Source organism: Candoia aspera, chromosome 5 (assembly GCF_035149785.1).
Source record: "Candoia aspera isolate rCanAsp1 chromosome 5, rCanAsp1.hap2, whole genome shotgun sequence".
In the NCBI taxonomy this organism is placed as follows: Eukaryota; Metazoa; Chordata; class Lepidosauria; order Squamata; family Boidae; genus Candoia; species Candoia aspera.
In genome coordinates this window covers 12486278-12508856 of record NC_086157.1, presented here as the reverse complement: position 1 = coordinate 12508856, position 22579 = coordinate 12486278, and the positions used below count along the sequence as shown (strand labels likewise).

At 42.5% G+C, this 22579-nt stretch overlaps 1 protein-coding gene across 1 annotated transcript in view; it reads right to left on the bottom strand.

Moving 5' to 3' along the window:
* The window catches only part of NAT8L (N-acetyltransferase 8 like), a 48696-nt gene extending 26500 nt beyond the window's left edge, over positions 1-22196 (bottom strand). The window contains exons 1-2 of the mRNA XM_063304303.1: positions 21772-22196; positions 4071-4235 (exon numbers count right to left, since the gene is read on the bottom strand). Coding sequence (XP_063160373.1) covers positions 4071-4235; positions 21772-22102 — 496 coding nt within the window. The 5' untranslated portion in view covers positions 22103-22196. The remainder of the gene's footprint in view (positions 1-4070; positions 4236-21771) is intronic.
* Between the last annotated feature and the right edge of the window lie 383 nt (positions 22197-22579).

Here is a 22579-nt window from a genome sequence, read left to right as displayed (position 1 = left end):
TAGGTATCATCAGCATATTGATCATACAGGATCCCATGCCGATGGATGACTTCCCCACTAGTTTCCTGTAGATGTTAAAAAGAAGTTGGAAGAGTACAGCACCCTGAGGCAATCCACAAAGTCGAGGTCTCTGGGCAGATCTCTCGTTCCCAACCGCCACTGCCTGGAACTGACCCCTTAGGAAAGAGGAAAATTGCCAAAGAACAGTGCTCCCCACTCCAATCCTGCTGAACTGGTCCAGAAGAACACCATGGTTAATGGCACTGAAAGCCACTGAGAGGTCAAAAACAACGAGAGGGGTGGTATCCTCTGGTCCCAGTCTCTCCAAAGGACGTCTGCAAGTGGAACCAATCAGCTTCCATGCTGAACTTCAGCCTGCAACCAGTGCCATGGGTCCTGATAATCTGCTTCTTTGAAGGCTGCATCACATTACTTTCACCATCACCATCCCCCCAAAAAAGGGAGTTTAGAAACTGATCTAACATTATCCAAAATAATCACGGAGTGAAGGCTTCTTGAACAGGGGACATAGCATTGCTTCTTTCAGAGGAGATGTAAACACCCTCTCAAAGCACTGACTACTTCTAAGATCCAGCCTCCTGTCATCTAGTACGAAGCCTTTACCAGCCCCAAGGAATAGGGATCCAGCTGAGAGGTTGTGGAAGGAGCACTACACAGAGAGCCCAATCCACCTCCTCAGAGTTCACAGACTCAAACTGATCCTGGACGACTTCACAAGATGAAGCCCCAGTCACCTCCATTGCCACTGGCCAGCTAGAGTCCAAACTGGCTCAAATCTGGGCAGTTTTATCTGCCAAATGCCACGTGAATTCTTCACAGTGGTCCTTCAAGTCATCTGGTGATTTTCCTTCCCAGGAATGAATGAGTAACCCTAAAAAGACAAATATTATTACTGTGCTGTACTATTCTTATTGTATTGTTGCTACTGAAAAATATAGTATTGAATTACAATACTTCTTAATCACAAATTAAGAAACACATTCCAAAATTTGGGCTGAGAAGACAGCGGGCCAGATAGGAAGTGCTTATTGTAACAATAATGATAGTAGTAATACTAATTCCTTGTCACTGCTCTCTGAAATGCATAATCTTTTCTGATAATTCAGTTTCCCAGATTCCTTCACAATGAACAATCAGGGGTGGGTTTCCACAAACTACCTCCACAGAAGGGCCTTCTAAAACGAATCTAACCAAAGTTGTATGTATAAGATGTTTATATTAACCAGATAGCTATAACTGTAGCAAGCACTCTTTTAACCACCAACTGCTTAGTTGTTCTTTCAATGTACAACAAACCAACATCCCATAATTTATCAACTTCTGGACCATATTTCCAAAGCACAGTTCCCCTTCTTCAAGAGTACTGGAAGTTCTGATTACAAAAGCTTAATCAAAACAAGAGGCCTTTAAGAAAGCTTCATTGAAGTTGCCCAAAATATATTTTATGTGAAATATATTTTGAATACATTGTCACTGTTTCACAAATAGCTACTTCTAACTTGATTAAATGTTGATTGATTCTGCTAGTTAACACAAGAATTTGAAATTATACATGCAAGGCAGTCTTTATTTTTGTAAACTTAAAGAGGTCTCTCGCTTTCAAATATATGTATCAATCAACAGCTTTCCAATAGCTGGAATGTAGAAATATTTATCTGAATCAGTAAAACAAATAATGCAATCATATTAATAGAGAGAATGGAGGATCCTAAAATCTTAGCTCAAGAACACCTGAGTGTTAAACAACAAGTATGAAACGTTCAGCAATTGGCATAAAAGATCTGGACCATGTAAAAACAGTTCTACCAATTCCTACTATATTGTCTCCCTTCCCGTGATCCAAACCATTAGCTTGATCTGAAAACTGTGCAAACAAATTTTAAATATGGAATTTCCAACCCATAGATCTATAAATTGTGCTTTTAGAAAAGCAGTGTTTTTATTTGTCTAAAGGCATCATGGAACAATTATGAAAAAAATAGTATTTTCTGGAGAAACTGACTACATTGGCAACGAAAGCTTCAATTTCATTTTTGATATGATCTCTTTCCTAGTTAGCAAGGAACGTAATTTTTGGATTATTTTGTATGTTTATTTAAAGTTATTTCCACCACCACCACTCACTGTATTAAACAAAAAATGAATTAAATGATGTTACGAGGAATCTTGTAAACATTTCTTTTAAATGAAACCCTTTTACAGAATTCCAAAAAGTCAGTTATCAAACAAAGCTTCATTATAATCCCCATTCAGGCAAGAGCCACTCGAAAGTGAATCCACCTCATTTTGTTCTACTTCAGGTTCTGCTGCAAGGAACTCTTTTTGACTTGCAATGCATCTAAATCAATGCACAACCATACTCTGAAATCTTTAAAGGGAAACTGTGAAATCCTACCCATTGGGATAAGCTGCTCTGATGTCAGAGCCCCCAAAATAGCAGAAAGTTGCAGCATTTATTGTTTCCTCTTCCCCAAGCTCATGGATGGAAGGGAAAAGATGCTTGAGACTGGCATAATTTTCTTCCTGTTGTGAGGGCATCCCACTAGTACAGGGGGTTGGAGATACTGCAAATAGACAACACCCTTTTTTTAATCAACACTTGCTCTGAAGAGAGAGGGACGTTTCTTGAAAGCTGGGAGGGACAACTGAGGTTTGTCATACCCTCCAAGGGAGAACCTCTCTCTCTATCTTTGGATGAGGCAACCTCAGACATCCTGCGGACAAGGAATTGCTTTGTAAGGATCAATCCCTTCCTCACTGGATATTGATAAATATGGTCAGCAAATCAGTGCCAATCTCAGGAATATGCCTTTCCTCCCCTCAAATACTTCCTCCGAACAACCCTCCCCCAATGGTAATGATAAACTCATCTATCATAAGCTGGGGAGGTTTCTGTCAGACTAAAAGACACACTTTGTTGGCTAATCTCTGCTTAATTATATTAAAATGTGATTATCTTACATTTTGGTTCATAAATCACTTGAACAATATTCCTAGATTTCAAGCTGAAGGACAACATTATACCACTTTCAAAGAAGAGAAATCCTATATAGACAAAGAAGTGCTCAGCAGAACACTTTGGGGATACACAAAACACTTAACAAATGTAGTATAAGGGCAATTGTTAGTACATCTACGCACACAGATTGCATAGAAATTTTTTACTGTATTTCTTACTCTGAGATAGGGCAAAATACAGTATTAAAGTACCAAGCAAGGTTTAAAAAGAAAACACACACCCACACAGACATACACACACACGTTATAATAGAGAAATTGTTGAAGTTTCCAGTCTGGCTAGTCTTGAAATGTTAAGAAAGGCCAGACAAGGTTGGTACTTGGGTGGGAATCAACAGGAATCAACTAGAAATCTCAAGAGTTCTCGCTGCATCTAGAAGTTGGATAAAAGATCGCAAAAGAAGGCAAAGATGAGCCACTTCTGCCAATGGCAAACCACTTCTTGCCAAGATAACTACATGGTGCCCACGTAGTCACCAGGAATTGAACTCATCTGGAAAGAGTCTTTCCCTTTTAACTACTGTATATGGATATATATTCCACATATCCTGAATTCATATACTTTTTAAATGTGTAGAAACAAATTTGTTCATTTTTGTATAGATACCAAATATATCAAATAATAGTCTCTAAATCTTTCTCCAGAGTTTCTTCTTCTTTTTTTTTTGATGCTACCATACACTGAGACATACAAGACATTTGAACAGAAAAACCGAGTAAAGTTCTACCAAGTGGATTGCCTGTAGCGTTACCTGCTTAATACGGTGAAAATGTAAACCAAGGAATTTGCTGAGATTCAACTTTCAGTGCTTCCATGCAAATCCAAGTAGCAACATTAAAAAATGGCAGAATATTTTTCCATTGTTTCGGGTTCCCATTTAAAGACAAAGGGCCCTTTAGGCAGCCAATAAGAGCTATATTCTAAACAATTTATAGATCAATCACCTGTTAGGACAGGTGGGCAGATATTAAATTATTCTGTTTTACAAGCAGGGGTTGCTGGCCAGTTCCTTCATGGATTTATTACTCACCTGGGGATTTCATGTAATATTGCTCAATATCAGACATGTCCGTATTCAAGGCGCATTCGAGATAGCTGAGGATAACTTTTCGACTGAAGTAGTACCTCATGCCCATTAGAAAGAAGGGCAAACAGCAGGTCATCAGCAAGGACTTGGTCACAACAAAGCATATTACTATGGAGATAAGGAAGAGAAATAAACGATACCTGTCAGAAAAGAGAATGCAGTGTTGATTTTGGAACACAAACTCACAAGTCACATACATCACACAATTTCTACGTTTACACAATACATTTCTATATTCATTTCTTTCTTTCTTTGGCTAATAAAAGGATTTTCCATAATAAATATGTGCTGCTATATTAAGATTTGACTGCTTATTTAAAAAAAAAAAATCAAATGTTTCAATGTTTGCAGCAGCAATGCAAAATTACTATTCTTGATCTGACCTGTATCCCACCCACATGCCCTTCATCACTGTTAAAGGCCAGACATTACTTATTAAAATGCATTAGGATTTCTACATTGTCAACTACTGAAGTATCTTGGTATTGATGGTGACATGCCATAAAGGAGATTGAGGAAATAGCTGTTTTCTGAAATAAAGTACTCAAATGCATTCAGGAAAAGGACTTCTCTATGTTATAAAGTGAAGCTCATCAGCATTTAGAACATTCATCCAAAATAGAACCATGACAAAATTCAAAATAATGTGCAACATTTAATCCTGTTTTTTGTGATCTTACATTTTACTGGTCTGCATTACTTTCCTAGGACTGTCAGATGTCAAGATAGTGGACTATTTCTAAAATCTCACCAGGTCTGGAGCAAGACCCTCCCTCTTCCCTCTTGCTTCTGCCCCTTCTAAGTATGACGGGGTGGCCCATATTTTTAATACACAAGCCTACCTCATTTATCTATAAAGCAGAGGATGTGTTATCTAACTTTATTTTTTAATGATATAATACAGACTGGAGTGCATCTAACATAGTATTTTCTTCTATTTTTCAATAGTTCGGCCATGTATTTATCTTTCCAATGCTGAAAAGTAGGTCTTTTAGGCATTCAGTCATTAAAATGTGCATATCAAATTGATTCATCGCCAACAGAATTTTACTAAGAGTAAGTCTCTGGGGTTTTGTGTTATAAGACTTACGAATCACTTGTTATAGATTAGCTTCCATGATGTAGAGTCCAGATAATGATAAATGATCTCATCATTTCCCCAGTTAATTGGTTTCAACCTTAGCTATTACCATTAAGAAGTTTCTCAGAACGTAGCTTGAACCCATTAGATCTATCCTGCCCTGTGGGACAGCACAGAGAGCCCACCCAGGCAAGGAGGACAGAATTACGGCTGAGATTTCTTTCCACACTATGATTCTAAGATTTTGTCCTCTATAGCATTCCTCCAGAATGCTATCCTGTCTCATCTCATTCCTCTCTCTTACAGATCAAGCATAAACAGTTCTTTCAACTTTTATGCTTAAAGACTGTGTTTTTCCATGTGTTAATGCCTTTCTTTGAATCTGAAAGTATAATTTTTCCACGTTATACTTCAAGATTTGTTGTTGGTATGCCAGATGTTTGACTAATGTGCATTCAAGTACAACTCCTACTTCTTCTAACGTAGAAATTGCTTCCTAAATGCAGCTTAAAAATTACATTAGCCTTTTTCACAGCCACATTGTAGTGCTCAGCTGATTCATATTCAGCGTGCGACTGATCCAACATCTAGATCTTCCAGCGAAACATCTAAGATCCTATTCCTTTTTGTGTGCCTGATTGGTTGTTGCTGAGTCAGTCATTTTGTCCAAATGCAAAACATTGTTTCTGTGTTGAATTTTACTTTGTCAGATTGAGGCAACTGTCCGTTCCAGTAAAAGTAGTCCTCGTTTAGTGACCATTTGCAGTTACAACGGTGATGAAAAAGTAGCTTCGCAACCAATCCTCACATTTATGACCTTTGCAGGTCTGTAATGCAAAGGAAAGCTGAAGTCAGATCATAAGCACAGTCGTGGTTTCATTTAGTGACCACTTTGCTTAATGACCGAGTTGCCAGTTCCCGTTGTGGTCACTAAACAAGGACTACCTGCATTGTTGTTTTGAGTAATACTTCTGAGAATTTGGTTATTCTTCCTAAAGAAAAATAGTTTTACCTCCAAAACTAGGAGAGATTTCTAATTCCTCAGAATATGTTCTGAATATTATGAAAATCACTTATGTCATTTTTTAAAAATAAACCTTTTTAACTTGTTTTTGCACACAGATCATGTGGAGACACATATTTCCTAACACCAAAAAACCCATAAATCACCAAACCCCAAAGAAACAACTAAACACCCCAAAGACAAGGCTATTTAGCATCCATTTAAAAAACCATAATCATAGTCAATTATAGGGCCTCTGTTGTAATCAACTTTAATCCAAGGTGTCACTATTTATTTCACTAAGAAAAAGCAGCTGCTCCTCATGAACAACTTCTTGGGAGGCAAGAGGAACCAAAAATTTGACCACCCAAGACAGCAATCTAGAAACGAAGTCATAAACTCTAACATAAAGATATTTAAGGTAATTTCTGTAAAACAGGAAAATAGAGTAAGTAGAATTGATCAACCAAGCAAAAGTCCATTGAGATGAGAAATTAATTAATGGCTGTCAGAAGAGCAAGGAAAAACCATATAAATCTTTGGGAAGATCCAAAAGCTGGGTAACTGAGAATGTCCTTTTTCCTTTTGGGGGACCCTTCTGGAAGGATTCTCCTGAAGACCTCAACAGATGGGCAGGATTATATGGAAGAGATGGTACAACAGCATTTAGAGGTTTCATGACGACATATGATACCTTGAACTATGTTTAGAAATGGACAGTTAGTGCAATTAATGTAAAAGGGTGTTAGATGCTCCCACAAAACCGGTCCCAGTCAACAGTCCAGTTGCTGCATTTTGTGATGACTGCAGTTTCTGAGGTGTGCTCAAAGAACCACAGAATCCTAGAATCACAGAGCTCAGGAGCCATCTAGTACAAACTGTGTTCAGTGCAGGATCCCACTAGAGCATCTCTGACAGATGACCCTGCAGCCTCTGTTTGAAGATCTCTAAAGAAGGGGAACTCACATGTAACAGCCTGTTCTGCTAGCTGATGGTTCATACAATCAGGAAGTTCCCCCTGATCTCTAGCTTGAACCTCCTTGGCATAGTTTTAATCCATAAATTCTGTTCCTGCCCATTAGGACAATGGAGAAGAAATGTCCTCCCTCTTCTGTGTGACATCCCTTCAGATATCTGAAGATGGTTATCATATTTCCACTCAGTCCTCTCTTCTGTAGGCTAAATATCAGATCTTTTAACCATGCCTCGTAAGGCTTAGTTTCCAGACTCTGCACCATTCTGATAGCCTTCCTCTAACTTCCTCCAGTTTGTCACTGTTCTTTTTGAATGGACTTCAGATGGAGTCTGACCAGAACAGAGTGGAATAATTACTTCCTGTGATCTAGACTCTATGCTCCTGTTGATATACCCAAGATAGCATTTCACCTTTTACGTTTATATTTAACATGGTCAACAAAGCCATCCAGACCTCTTTCACATGTACTGCTGCCAAGCCAGGTCTCCTATGTCCTATACTTGGGCATTAGATTTTTTCCTACCCAGATGCAGAACTGCTCATTTTTCCCCATTAAATTTCATCCTATTTGTTTCCGCCTGCTATTCAAACCTGTCCAGATCTTTTTTAATCTTCTTTTCATCTGAAGTATTGGCCACCTCTTCCAACTTTGTGTCATCTGCAAACTTTTTAAGTGTCCCCTCAACTTCCTCATCCAAGTCATTAATAAAAATGTTGAAACAAGGCCAAGGACACAATCCTGTGTCAGTCTACTTAATATTTTCCTCCAACAATTTGTTGGCAACAAATCCATACTGTCTCCTGTTAATTCTAGCATACTTATCCAAGCACTCACAAACCTGCTGCTTGATAATCTGTTCAAAGATCTTGCCCAGGATCAACACCAAGTAGTTGCCAGGCTCCTCCTCCTTCCCCTTTTTGAAGATGGGGATAACATCTGCTCTCTGCCATTCTTCCAGGACCTCACCAGTCCTCCAGAAGCTTTTGAAGACTGCTGCAAGTATTCTGTGATCACCTTTTTTTCTTCAGTACCCTGGGATATAATCTATCTGGGCCTGGAGACTTGAATTCATTTAAGTTAGCTAAATTCTTTTGGTCTGTCCCAAGATGTAGTACCCTCCTTCCCACAGGGGCATTACCATGATCAGCTACAGTTCCATCTTCCTTCTGCGAGAAAATCAGAGTTAGAATCTCCCACCCTCACCCATGACCACTTCACTATTCTCTCTTTGGCTCTTTTATTTCCAACATACTCAAAGAACGTATTTTGTTATTTTTGCATCTCTGGCAAACCTCAGCTCATTCTGAGCTTTAGCCCGTCTGACAGAGTTCCTACAGCTTCTGGAGTCTACCTTGAATTATTTATTTGGTTTTGCTACTTTCCTTCCATTTCCTTCCATATCCTTTTTCTCTTCTGCATTTTAGTGAGCTTGGCATGGATCCACACTAGCTTCTTTAGATTTCTTCCATTTTTCCCTTCTTGCAGGGATTGTTTGAGATTGTGCCATCAATATCTCATTTCATAGAATTTCTCATCTTTTTATATGAGGTGTATTACAGGTTTTTTTTTTAAATCCATTCAATCATGTTCAATTCTTGGAGACTGCCTGGACAAGTCCCTGAAGTTTTCTTGGCAAGGTTTTTCAGAAGTGGTTTGCCCTTGCCTCCTTCCTAGGGCTGAGAGAGAGAGACTGGCCCAAGGTCACCCAGCTGGCTTTGTGCCTAGGGTGGGATTAGAACTCATGGTCTCCCGGTTTCTAGCCTGGTGCCTTCACCACTATACCAAACTGGCTTAACTAGTACAGTAGCTAAACCTTAATGTAAATATGGCACATTAACCCTAGGGTACATTTTATGCTACCAAGAAATAGTCACAAAACTATTACCAGCAAAATTAATTTAGAAGTTCCCTTGATCCTAGTTGTTACCCAAGAATCTAATAAAAAGGCAGATACAGAAAACTAAGTGTACTACTTCCAAGACAAACGAACTTCACCCAGAACAAGCTGTGACCTTATAGCTGGCTGGCTATAAACCCACAGTGCCCTCTGTTTCTCTGAACATACTTTTTTTCTCTCCCAGAATCATTTCATTCCAAACTAATGTTCACATTCACATACCAAACTCAATACATACACACACACACTCTCACACACAATCCTGTTATTTTTTTCTCCTCTATATAGATTGTCTTTTAAGCTCACCAACCCCACTTACTGCTCTCTACAGCATCCCTACAGCCTTGGTCCACTCTCTTTCTTCTCCCACTCCTCTATTATTTCTCCATGCCCCGGTTCCTCCTCCTCCAGCACCCTTACTGAGTCATCCCAGCTCTTCCACTGCTCATCTCCATCTTTCCAAGAACATCATCCCCAACATCCCCCCAATAGAGTCCATTTGCTTCCTTCTCCTGCCAACATCAGAAATAAAAACATGGACACCCCCCCTTGAACTGCAACTATGTGCCCCTTTTACATCATGAATTCTATCATGGGACATTCACAAGTGACAGGGACATGTTTTCACAAAACACACCTGTTTCCTTTTCCATATGGCTTTCTAAACCTACTGCAGAATGTGAGGAACTGAATGTAGTTTTTTCTGTTTGGATTTCTACTTTGGCATAATGGAACAAAAAGAATTTGAAAAACAACATACTGCTTGGGATAGGGAATGCTCTTGAATGGAGCACTTAGACAGTTTCTGAAAATAAATACTGTTCTGAATAAAAAGAAAAGAGCTTAATTTCAGTTCTGATTCAAATCTGATAATAAACGATGGTTCTGGAAAATAAAAGTCCTTGACTTGAAGTGGCATTTAAGCCCAACCATCTAAACCTTAGTGTGCTTTTTGATGCATTATGGTTATACAATATCATATTCCATATAATTATAATAGGTACAAGCATGGAACAGAAAATAATGTTTTATTTCAGACCTGGAATAAAATCACCGTGCTCCAGAGATTCTGCCAAACTGTTTTAAGAAACCACAGTTGGATAGAATGGAAACCAGTAACCCTTTGATTGTTCCCAGTTTCAGGTTAAACTCTAGATTGGATCAGCAGTGCAAGGTTGGAGCATACTGATCCTCTCTACCCTTCTCTCTGCCGGTCCCCAGCATGGCATATCCCACTGGCCCATCAGCACCCCATCTTTCCAGCACTACCCCCTCATCCACTTTCCAGAACATCATATCCCACCCCCGCAAGTTTTCTAGCACCTTCCCTCCCTTTCAGCTGTTGCTTATGTCCCACCATGGTATCGGCCCACGTGGTCCATCTTCCAAGCATCTTTCCTTCCTTCCTCCTTTCAGCAACCTATGTCCCCATACAGCATATCCTACTGGATTACCCACCACGATCTTTCTGGACCCTCTTCCACCCCTCCTTTCACATCCCCTTGTTCACCAATGTCCTTGGCTTTCCCCCACTCACTCCCAAACCACCTTTGCCCAGAAGAAATTACATCTGTCTCATTCTATGAATGGCTCAAACCCCCTGAAACATGCATTTTTGGGGCACTGACCTGTCAAAACCAGTTACTTCTTGCAGAGTCCAGTCCGCTCATGAAACATATTGCACATTCAGCAGCATCCACTGGGGGAGGGGTCCACCAGACAATCCTGGTGGGAAGTAATACATATCTATACCTATATCTCCTGGAAAAGGCAATGGAAAACTACTTCTGTACTGAAGTTGTCAGGGGGTGAAGGCAATTTGAAGGAGACTGTACTTTTTAATAGATAACTATACCAGCTTTGCAGTCTAGGCCCCAGATGTATTTTATAATTTGCAGTTTATTTCACATGCCTGTTCGACGTACTTTGGTTATTCTCAAAATAACTTCTTGTATTTCCTTCAACTCTGACAGTGTGTGATCCATTGAGGGAATAGAACAGGAGACTGTCACTGAAGAGAAAGACCAAGGGTATAGTTGCTAGACTATAGCTGATATAGGTATGTTGAATTGATGTATGCAAGGAGTTATTGTAAACAAAAAGCCATAATAATTACATCGTGTAGCATTTCTTCATTTGGTTAATCCATCAAACTGAATAAACTATAGATAAAATTAGATATGCTGTATACTGTTAGAAACTTTAATATGTTCTGCCAGAATCAGGCCATAAATCAAGAGCATCAACCAAACATTATGTATTTGGAAAATCCATGTAACTGAAACAGATGTTTGAGGAACAGCTGAAAATTGGTAGCACTGGCCAAGGAACGAAAGTGGGAGATTTTAGAAAACAAATTCACCATGAAAAAGATAGTGTGTTGTCCTCGGCAGAAGAGGTAAATCAGAAATGGAAGCTATGACAATGGTTTCCAGGGTCCAGCATGCATTAGTACCGAGAACCAAAGACATGAAGGCTTACTGGACAAATCATTGGCACATCAGCGTACTGGGCAAACCCCTACAAAGTGTCACATATCTTCACTGAGGGAAACCCACCAACATTTCCCAAGAGAGCAACACAGAGATTTAAAGAGTCTGAAGTAATCCATTGCTCAGTGGTCATGACACAGAGCCAGTACTTCACTTCTAATGGATCCTGCAGATAAGTATATCCAATTGCTGTGAAATAAGAGTCCATTTTGGTATGAGTAAGGTGATAAATCCTGTAAGGAGGATGGTTCAGAAAGCTTTTTTATCTTCTCCAGAGCAAAGGCATCCATCTGTTGTTCAACCAGGATTGTGTGGGTCTACAAGGTATGTTCAGAGATTGTTTCAAAGGTTTTCCAGAAATAATACAGTGTTTTTCTTGGGTCCAGTCATGGTTTCTTATGATTTCTACCCATATTTTATCAGCAATGACAAAACTAAAAGAGAAACAAAGAACCAGCAAACCTGCCATTCGTTAAGTATGCAGGCCATGTAGAAGTATTCAAAGACTACAGTGGTTGGTACACACCACTACTAGATGAACTGATCCTTTGAGCAAGAACCTGCATGTCTCAGACATATTTTATCATCAGTTAGTTCCTTGCCCTAAGTCCTAGGTTGTTCAGCAAAATTCATATTGTGTGAATAGTATCTATACAGATGTAGGAAGATCACAAGAATACCACATGCATTATTATTTTGCAAGGAACTGTTTCAACTATGAGAAGAGTCAGAATACTGCAGAATAGAATAGAAACGGGGCCTTCAATCAAAGGGGTTTGATGAACCAGAGAGCCAATTTGGCCTAGTGATTAAGGCACCAGGCTAGAAACCAGGAGACTGAGTTCTAGTCCAGCCTTAGGCATGAAAGCTGGCTTTATTTATTTCCAGATCAGCTGAGAAAGTCCTGGACACGCAGTTAGAACTCATAGCTCTTATAGACATTGTTTTCTACCCTAGGCTGCTTCAGTGGAGAACGTTTTTCCCCCGAGCTCTCAAGTGTCCACCTCACTCCAGTCCAACCAGCCTTCAGCAAAGGTCAGGCCAAGATTTAAAAGTCCAGATCTTGTATACCTGGAAAGCATAAGCATTCATTCCTAACCACACTGTTGCCAAAACAATGAAACACCCATCATGATGAAAGCTCTGTCCTTTCATACTTGAGTTGTGGTGTCATACGCCAAATATGCAAGGGGCCGTGACACAGATTTCACCACTTGCTTCCATTCCCACCTAGCCACCCAAATCTGTGCTGGAAAAGATCCAAAAAAGGGGCACAGACTGGGTGTCATGTTCACTGTTTCAATGTGTACTGTACATCGTAACGTTTCACATGCCATGGTGCTGACGCACGTTGCCATTGGGGGGGAGCTACTGGGGAAACCTTGTGCCAAGCTCTGTATCTATGTTTATTTCAATGGAATGTGTTTGGGTTATGTGCTCTGCTCAAGGACTTTTCCACCGCACCATCAGAAACCGCTGGGAGCACCTGGGATTGTGAGCCTGGGAAGATTCTACAGGGGGAGGGATCTCATTTGTACCGAGGGTTTTTAGTTTGCATTTGGCGCGCTTTTCCCATTCTCAGCTTTCTTCGTACTTGCATACTATTCTCAAATAAACCAGATTTTATTTAGACCTGCTTGTGAGTCTGAGAGTGTTTTGGAATAGGCAACCCTTGCACTGGGGCACTAGAGCAGCTCAAGGTAATTATTTAGTATTTGGAGCATTTTAACTAAGCAACAGATGAACAAGGGAAGGCATGACAGATGTATTAAAATACACATAGCAATGATAGCACTGAAGATGTGGACAGAGTAATTTTCTCTCTCTCAGACACTGTTAAATTCAGGGTGACCCATTAAAAGTAAACCGGGCAAGATTCAGGACTGATTAAAAGAAGTACTTCCTTATACAAGATACAGTTAAATTGTGGGATTCATTGCCAACAGATGTGGCAATGGCCACCAATTTAAAAAAGGTAAAGGTTTCCCTTGACGTAAAGTCCAGTCGAATCCGACTCTAGGGGGCGGTGCTCATCTCCGTTTCTAAGCCTTGGAGCCGGCGTTGTCATAGACACTTCCGGGTCATGTGGCCAGCATGACGACTCGGAACGCCGTTACCTTCCCGCCGAAGCGGTACCTATTGATCTACTCACATTTGCATGTTTTCGAACTGCTAGGTGAGCAGGAGCTGGGATTAACAACGGGAGCTCACCCCGCCGCGCGGTTTTGAACCGCCGACCTTCCGATCGACAGCTCAGCGGTTTAACCCGCAGCGCCACCGCGTCCCTTGGCCACCAATTTAGATGCCCACAAAAGAAACTGATTACATTTCTGGAAGACTAGATGTCAGTGCCTACTAGTCTCCTGAATCACAACCAGGATACCATGAAAGTGGAGAAGTAGGGTGGCATACTGTTTAAAGAACGGGCTAGGATTGGGGAAATCCAGACTGAACACTGCTCACCCATGGAGGCTCACTGGATGAGTATGAACAAGTCACAAGCTCTCAGCCCAAACTACTTCACAGACCTAGTGTGTGAAAAATTAAAGAATAGAATGTACCATCTTGAGTTCCTGCAAGACATACAAATCTTACTAATTAATAAACACTGTCTACCTGAATGCAACTGACTGGCCACTGGCAACAGAAAATGTTGGAGAACATGGGCCTTTGGCCTGATCCAGACTTCTTTCTTATTCCTGTTAATCTAAGCAACCAAGGCATTTTTTAAAACTCTGTTCAGAAGCAAAATACTACTAAATCAAAACAATCTGTTCCAGAATTTTGGCAGTTGAAGTCCTCACAGCTTAAAGTTGCTGAGGTTGAGAAACACTGCATTAAAGTATTTGAAATTGGTACATCACCACTTTCTTAACACTACCAAAACTGTAAAACTTATCTAAATCCATCAGTCCTCCATTTCACCCAGATCTGACATTTTTCCTGGTCATACAGATAACTCATTTTTTTCCCTGTAGTGCTTTATTCGATTCTTCAGCTAACTTTTTTCATTGCATAATGCTCATCAGCACTTTTCAATGCTTCTGCATATGTCTATATAATAGCTACATGCCCTTTCAAAAATGCCAATGCTGGCTTTGAGCATATTTTCTAATAAGCCTGGATAGTTACTTGAGCTCCATCAAAGTAGGCACACAGTATGTATGCAAAGGGTGGAAGGTTATCACTAGCAGTATGCAGTATTAGGAAACAAGGCCTGTCCAGTTCAACTGGTCAAAATAAATTCTCAAAACGTCTGTCACAGAGCCCATCTCTAACATCCATCGGAATGGATCTTAATTATTTCCAAATTTTGGAATAAAAAGCAAAAGGGTGATTAGAACTTTGATTTTCTAAAATTACAAACAGACTAAGGGCTCAGATGGATTTGAAATAAGATTTTGGAATTAATTATAAGAATCCTTCCCATGGGAACATGCTTTTGTTTTGAATTCTTTAAAAAAAATGATAGGATGGGACTCTGAAGGTTGGACACTAGAGAGAACCAGACAGAACTAAAGATTATAATTAAACAGGAAGAATACTTAAATTTCACTTACTAATACAGAATGGAGCAAAATACCTTAACCTTGGATGTATTGAAAGATAAGAGAGCCAGTCTGGTATAGTGGTTAAAGCTCCAGGCTAGAAATCAGGAGACTGAGTTTTAGTCCTGACTTTTGTGAGAATTTTGTGAGAAGGGAAAAAGAAAAAAATTAAAAGAAATCAAGTTTCAGGACATGATTTTAAGGGACTAAAGATCAAGATTGTTAAAAGTAAAAGGAAGGAATATAAAGTTGGCTTACTGATCAAGGTTAAAATAGATATGTTATCTCTGGTAATCCTTAATGGACTTTTGCTGATCAGGACTGAATGATGAGGCTTTAAGGATTTGTTTATAGATAAGAGTTGGGATATGGGAAGAAGAGATCATGTGTCGTATTTTAAGAGAAGGTGATAAGTTACTAAAATTGTTTATGTGTTGTGATGAAGGGGAAGTAATTTCTTTATATATTTTTCTTTTTCTTTACTGTATTCTTTATTTTTCTATTTTTTTCTTTTCTGCACTTTCTTTTTATTCTTTTCTCTTTTTTAGTTGGTATTAGTTTTTATCACTTTAATTGTAATTTTTAATCTCTCTCCCCCGCCCCCCGGGTCCGTACTACGTGGCATATCGGGCAGTAAGGGTTCTCCAGCTCTTTTGGTCTTGGCCGGGTATTTCGGCATCCTTCCATGTGATATTCAATGCCTTCAGGTCTTGTATCAGTGTTCTTTGCCATGTTATTCGAGGGCGTCCTCGTTGTCGTTTAGCATCAGGGGAGGTCCAACTCATTGCCTCTTTAGGGATCTGGTTGTTCTCCATGCAAAAGATGTGACCAGCCAGCTGGAGTCTTCTACATGTGACGATGTTATGAAGTTTACATGAGCCACTCCTTTGGAGCACCTCCTCATTGGTGATGTGGTCAAAATATCGGATCTTTAAGATTGGGCGGAGGCATCTCTGTTGGAAGACGTCAAGCCTCTTGTTGATACTTGCTGATGCCTTCCAAGTCTCGCTGGCATAAGTAGCTGTCGGGATCACAATAGAAGTGAACAGATGGAGCTTAACCTTCAGCAATATGGATGGTGAGGACCAGAACTTGTTCGTCCTCCAAAGAACAGCTATCGCCTTCCCAATGCAGGACTTAACATCCACCTCTGCATCTCCATTCCAGGCAATCACACTACACAAATAGGTGAACCTCTCCACTTCCTCTAACTGCTGCAGTCCAAGTACAATTCCCCATACTGGGGCCATGGAGCCCACGTGCATGATCTCTGATTTCTCGGCGCTTATCCTGAGGCCAACTTCGTTTGCCTCCTTGTCCAAGACAGTCATGCCTTCTTGTAGTTTCAGCTCGTCTTCCTCAAGCAAGGCAATATCGTTGGCGAAATCCAAATTGCCAAGGTAACTTTGGTCAGTCCAGTGGATGCCTGTCCCAGTGCGTACTTCAGCTCGCCGCATGACATAATCGAGGGCCACAAGGAAGAGGAGTGGGGACAAGATATAACTTTGTCTGACCCCGGTGGTAATCTCAAAGAAGTCCGTATGGCCATTCTCAGTCTTAACACAGCAGCTTGATCGTTGGTACAAGTTCTTAAAGATGGCAACGAAGACTGTCGGCACGCCATATAAATGCAGGATCTGCCAAAGGGACTCTCAATGGACACCGTCAAAAGCTTTTTTAAAAGCGACGAAGTTAATGGCTAACGGGTGCCGATACTCGACGCAGTGTTCTATGCTATTTCTTAAGGTAAAGATTTGCTCATTGCAGGACCTTCCACAACAGAATCCAGCTTGTTCCTCTCTCAGGTGTCGATCGATGGCGTTTTGCGGTTGCCTCAAGAGGACTGCACAAAATGCCTCCCCGGGCACTGAGAGAAGGGTGATGCCCCACCAGTTGGTACATTCAGAGATGTTACCTTTCTTGGGGACTTTAACAATAGCACCTCTTTGCCAGTCTTCTGGGACTGTACCACTTTCTCAACATTTATTAAACAGTTTTGTCAATTGTTTCACCATAGTTTCATAAACTCCGCCATTGCCGGTCCCAAGCCCGGATAAGAAAGGAGGAGGGTTAGGCGACGAGCTAGCAACCGGTCTCTGTAAAACCTATAATGGCTACAGAAACAGTAATTTTTAATAAAATTACTAAAAAAAAAAAAGAATGGATCCTCATTTCTTCCCTTAAAAAAATACTCTGCAAAACTACTGGTGTATATATATGCAAACATTCTTTTTAACAACCTAGATAGACACAATGTGGGAAGATCATTCTGCTGCATCACTACTATACAGGAGGTTGTTAAATAAGCTGCAAACCGCATTCGGACAGATTCATTATAAATCTCGCTCCATTTGCCATGACAAAAATTGCATGAATTTCCAAAGTTTGATTCATTCAGCTTCTTAACTTTATTCTGCAAAATCAATCACTGATTAAATGTTAAGTCTGCCTCTTAGTGGCAATACAGCCCCTTCTATCTATCTTGATCAGGTCAAGCTTGTAAAGAAAATGCACGGAAGTGTCAAGCAGGGGCTTCGTGGCAAATTACTCATGCAGAATGCAGGGAGGCAAACTAATTCAGGGGGACATTATTTATATATTCGTTACATTTATTATAAGGAGCTTGTTTACCACCTGCTTCCATAGACTCCGGGTGGTTTACAATAGTTAAAACAGCAAAAGTAAAAACCTCAAAATTCAAGACCTATCAACAAGACAACATTCCATTAAAATCAAAAACACGAAAAGTTCCCCCACCCCAGCCAAAGTCCCAAATGCAACATTTAGAAATGTTGAGAAGGAAGGAGGCGAAAGCTTCCAATGAAATGCTTTTCTTGCATAATTATTAGCAAAAGCCTAGCTCCAAATTAGAGCATTCGGGCAGCAAGTGTTGCTGAAACTGTAATTAGACATTTTTAGCAAAGCAGCCTTTGGGGTGAATTGCAATTGCTTGACTTGCCAATTCATTTGAACAGGAGAAAAAAAGAGGAAGAAAAGCACAACAGATCCTCAGAACAGAGACTTTGCCAAGGGAGAATCCAGTAGCACCCTTCTCAAGGACACCAATATGAAAATGAGCTAGAAAACCTGTCCCTTCTGTAACAAAAACTTCCCCAAACAATTTCCAGGCATTTGCCACATGAGCAATGTAACATGCTGCTGAACTCTCAAATACTTATTCAAACAGAGAGCATCCTTTTCTTTATCCTGCTTCTCCATGAATTCTGCCTCTGATAAATACTTTTTGGATTTGTCCAAGGCCCTTTAAAACCATCTAATTGAGTGGCCATTACAGCTATGACATCTATATCATCATAGAAAATCAGATCTTGGATTCTGGCTGATAAGTAGTTCTGTTGCTTAGTGATTTCATCATTCTGCGTTGGCCCCCAATATAAACTCAGTTGTATGTTACACAATATTCAGGCAACAATGTACTGTGTGGATAGAGGGCCATTCCGGAAAGGACTGAAAGAAGTACGATATCTCTGCAAAGATCCTGGTGCATCTGCAACTTCCTGAACTTTTTAAAGGGAAAAGAGTATCTCTTACGCTTCCTATATTAAAAAAAAAAACAATAAACCAATTCCAATCTCTTTTAATTCAGCATACTACTTTAGATCTTCTAGTTCTAAAAACTGCTCTGTCAAAGCAGGTAGACAAGGGGACTCTTCCGAATTGGCACATCCCTATCATGCATTTATCAGTTCTTTCCCATCCTGACAAAAAGAAGCTGCGCAAAGTATCCCGTTTCTGGAAGCCCATTTCTACATTAACAATTTTGGGGGAGATGGGTGGTAACTACATTTGAATAAATAATAAATAAATAAATAATGTAGCCAAAAGGCCTAAAATAATTACCCTACCAATATGGTGGCCTGCAGGGGTAGAAGGGGGGTAAGATAACGCATGCATGATTGATACCTTCACACATAACTTATTTTGTCAGATGTTCATATGCAAACACATAATGGAAGCATTTGTGTGATGATTTCATTCCACATGTCATTTTGATGTCACTGTGATCTGCTGTGGATGCCTTGTTGCATGTCTGCAGTCTAGGCTCATCCCTCTACTTACCCCTCAAATCACTACACAGTTCTGCTTGATTGTAATATTAGCTTTCTACAACTGCCACCCAAAACAGACGTGGTCAGCGGAGATCAGCTGATGAGGCACTTGAGCCATAAGCAAAGTGTCCATATGGATATGCTAATCAAAAGTGTGAAGGCTCAGCATGGCTACTTTGATGGCCAACCCAAACATCTTCTGGGTACGTGTGTCCATACCAGATTCTTTACATAGTTAGCGCAGTGGAAGTGACTTCCCCAGAAGATTTCACGAGGACCTCAAAGCAGCTGCTCAGAGGTTTCATACAGCTGCGGCTACTTCCTTCCTTCATTGTGGATCTTGAGGAGTCCATGTTAAACAATCTGCACAAGTTTCATTACCTCCCCCAATCTTTAACGAATTACATCACAAAAGTACTTAAACACTTCAGTCATTTGTGTTAAAGCTGAGTTTACAACTATTGTTCTAAGAGTTGTGGCTATCTCCTTGAATTGTCATTTATTTCAGAAAAAGCTCCTGGAATACTACACACCCTTCTTAGGGAACTCTTTCCCTCGTTGGCTGCAAGCTTAGTTGCTTAAGAAAACTTTTTTAAAAAGGCTCACTTCTAATTTTTCCTTTTCTTGAAATGTAAAACCTGTGCCAAAACTTTAGTGCAGATCCCTATGTAGTTTATTTGCTACTTGTTAGCAGAACACACTGAAACCTGTCCTAAATAGTAAAGTAATAAAACAAAACAAAACAAAATAAAATAAAATCCTGGGCTTTCTGAAGTTCAAATACTTTAACTAAATTTCCATGTGACACTGAAGTAGTACACAGGTGATGTGTGTGCTTAACAAAGCATATAATCTTTTAACTGGTAATTGTTAACCATCTTTCCCCTCCCACTAAGTACTGCTACACAGGCATTGAGCCAAGCATTTATGATTGGCAGCATGTTTTCAATTGGGAGTTACTGCAAAAAGTCAACTTTTCCATAAGCTCAGCTATGCTTCAGAGCAGCCTTTCTCCATCTTTTGACCCAGGAGGAACCCTCGAAATATTTTTCAGGCCTCAGGGAACCCCTGCACATTCAGGCTCAAATAGAGGCCAGAAGTTACAAAATTATTAGAGTTGTTTCACATGTAGGCCTGTATATATGCCTTAACAGTGTTCCTAAACTAAAGAATGAAACTTACCTCTTTAATGTGAAGTTGCCCAAATTTAAAATATTTTTTTAAATAAATTGTGATCTCCCAGGGAACCCCTAGTGACTTCTTCTAGAACCCTAGGTTTCCATGGAACCCTGGTTGAGAAACCCTGCTCTAGAGCTGTGTTTGTCAACCTCAGCCTCTAAGATGGGTGGGCTTCAACTCCCAGCTGTGAATTCAAGTCCACCCATCTTAAAGTTGCTAAGGTTGAAGAACCCCGCTCTAGAGCATCTAAGAGAGGTTCTGCCTCCGTGAAACAGTCTCGTGGCAAATTTAGTTTATAGATCAAGAGGCTCATCCAGCATCACCATTGAGGCTGTCCAGGATCCTGCGCAGGACTTTCTAGCATTCCAAGGGGAAAATCTTCTTTTTGGACTAGACGGGGGGAGGCGGGGGGGGGGACGAGGAGGGAAAAGAAAGTTCCTCCAGATGCTGCACCTGCCATACATCCGGCCTCTAGGCTCCATCAGAGGAGCCCGCTCTACGCCCAAATAATTCCGTCGTAGAACAAGCGTCTCTAGCAGCCACACCGGGAGGCCACTTCTAACCCGGAGCGCCTTCCTCTCCTACGGGCTCGGCCAGCGCCGGACACGCTGCGCTGAGCCGCCTCTCGCACGCCGCTCAACTCAGCTTCCCGAGGGAGGCGCGAGGCGGGCCCCCCGCGGCCCGCCCGTCCGCCCAATCGCCGCGGCGGCCTCGGCCAGCACGTGCCGCCCAGCAAGACCCGCCGGCCGGCTCCGCCTTCCAGCCCCTTTCCCAGGCCAGCCCGGTCTTCCCGCGACCGCTGCAATGCGAACGCCGTTCCTTCCGCGCACCCTCGCAGGGCCACCAACCTCGGGGCTTGCCCCGAGCACGCGGCCGAAGGGGCGCTCCGCGTTAGAAGGCCCCCGGCAGGAGGCCGCTTCAAGTGAAATGCGCATCCGGGCTGGGCTTCCCCGGCCTCGCTGCGGAAGACACCCGCACCGCTCTGGGCGGCCCTCGCCCAACGGAAAGACGACGAGGCGCCGAGCGGGGGAAGCCGGGCCCGGCGCTGGGCGGCCCGCGGGAGGATCGCCGCCGCCGCCGCGGGGAGACGGTGCGAGGCGGAGACGGCCCCGGCGGCCCCTGGCGCCGCCCGGCAGCTCGCCGTCCGCCTGCCGCTGCTTGCCCCCGAGGGACCTCGCCCGGCCGTGCCGTCCGTCGCTGGGCTGCGCCGCCCGGCAGGTCTTCGCGCAACCACGGAGGGAGCGAGCCAGCAGCGAGCGCGCTAGAGGCGCAAGGCCCCCACCCCCGGCGCAGCTCTCCCCGGGCCGTGCGAGCGACGTTTCCCACGCCCTTCCCCGGACCGGCAGGCGGAGGGTCCGGTCCTTCCCCCGCCCCCGGGGACGAGCGCGGCCACTCACCGGCCATTGTCCCGTAAAGCAGCTGCGTCAAGGGCTGGTCCTTCAGCCCGCGGAAGGCTGTGTTGGGGATCCTCTCCATGATGCCTTCGTAGAAGATGCGCCGCACCACCTCTTCTTCCGAAGGGTGGAATTCCCGGATGAAGACGCCCGCCGTCTGCTCCCCTTCGCCCGCCGGCGGCGCGCTGGGCGAAGCGGGCGGCGAGCCCCCGACAGGAGGCCACATCTGAGCGGAGGAAACAACGATGGTCTCCTTCTTGGCTGCTGACAGCGAGTCGTGATCTTCCGCCACTATCTTGGTCTCGCAAACCATTTTGGGAGACGAACAATTCATGCAAACGAGCCAAGGGGAAAAAGGGGAGCTCGAAATCTACCGGGGCGGGGGAGCTGCACCTTGCCCGGCAGCGGCTGCGCTTGGAGGGCTCGTGCGGCGGCGGCGGCGGCAGAAAAGAGCTCCGCCGCATTTTTGGAGAATTTATAAGGCAGCCGCGGCGCTGCAGTTTGGAACGGGGTCCCCCAGGGTCCTAGCGTCCTTTTCATTGGCTGCCCGGGCCCCCGCGCCCTCGCTGGTTCGCCGGCTCGCCGGGGGCGGTCTCGCGGTGGGCCGAAGAAACGCCTCCTCGCGGAGCTTGCTAGCAAATTACTACAATGTTTCTTTTCCGCTGTTCGGTCACCTTTCAACGCCCGGCGTCCTGCTCGGGATGGATGCTCGAGGTGGCGCAAATGGGCCTGACACCGTTGCGGGGAGGGACCGGCGGGCTGTAAGCCCAGACCGGCGCGGCGTGTCAGGGCAGCAAAAACTCAAAACGCT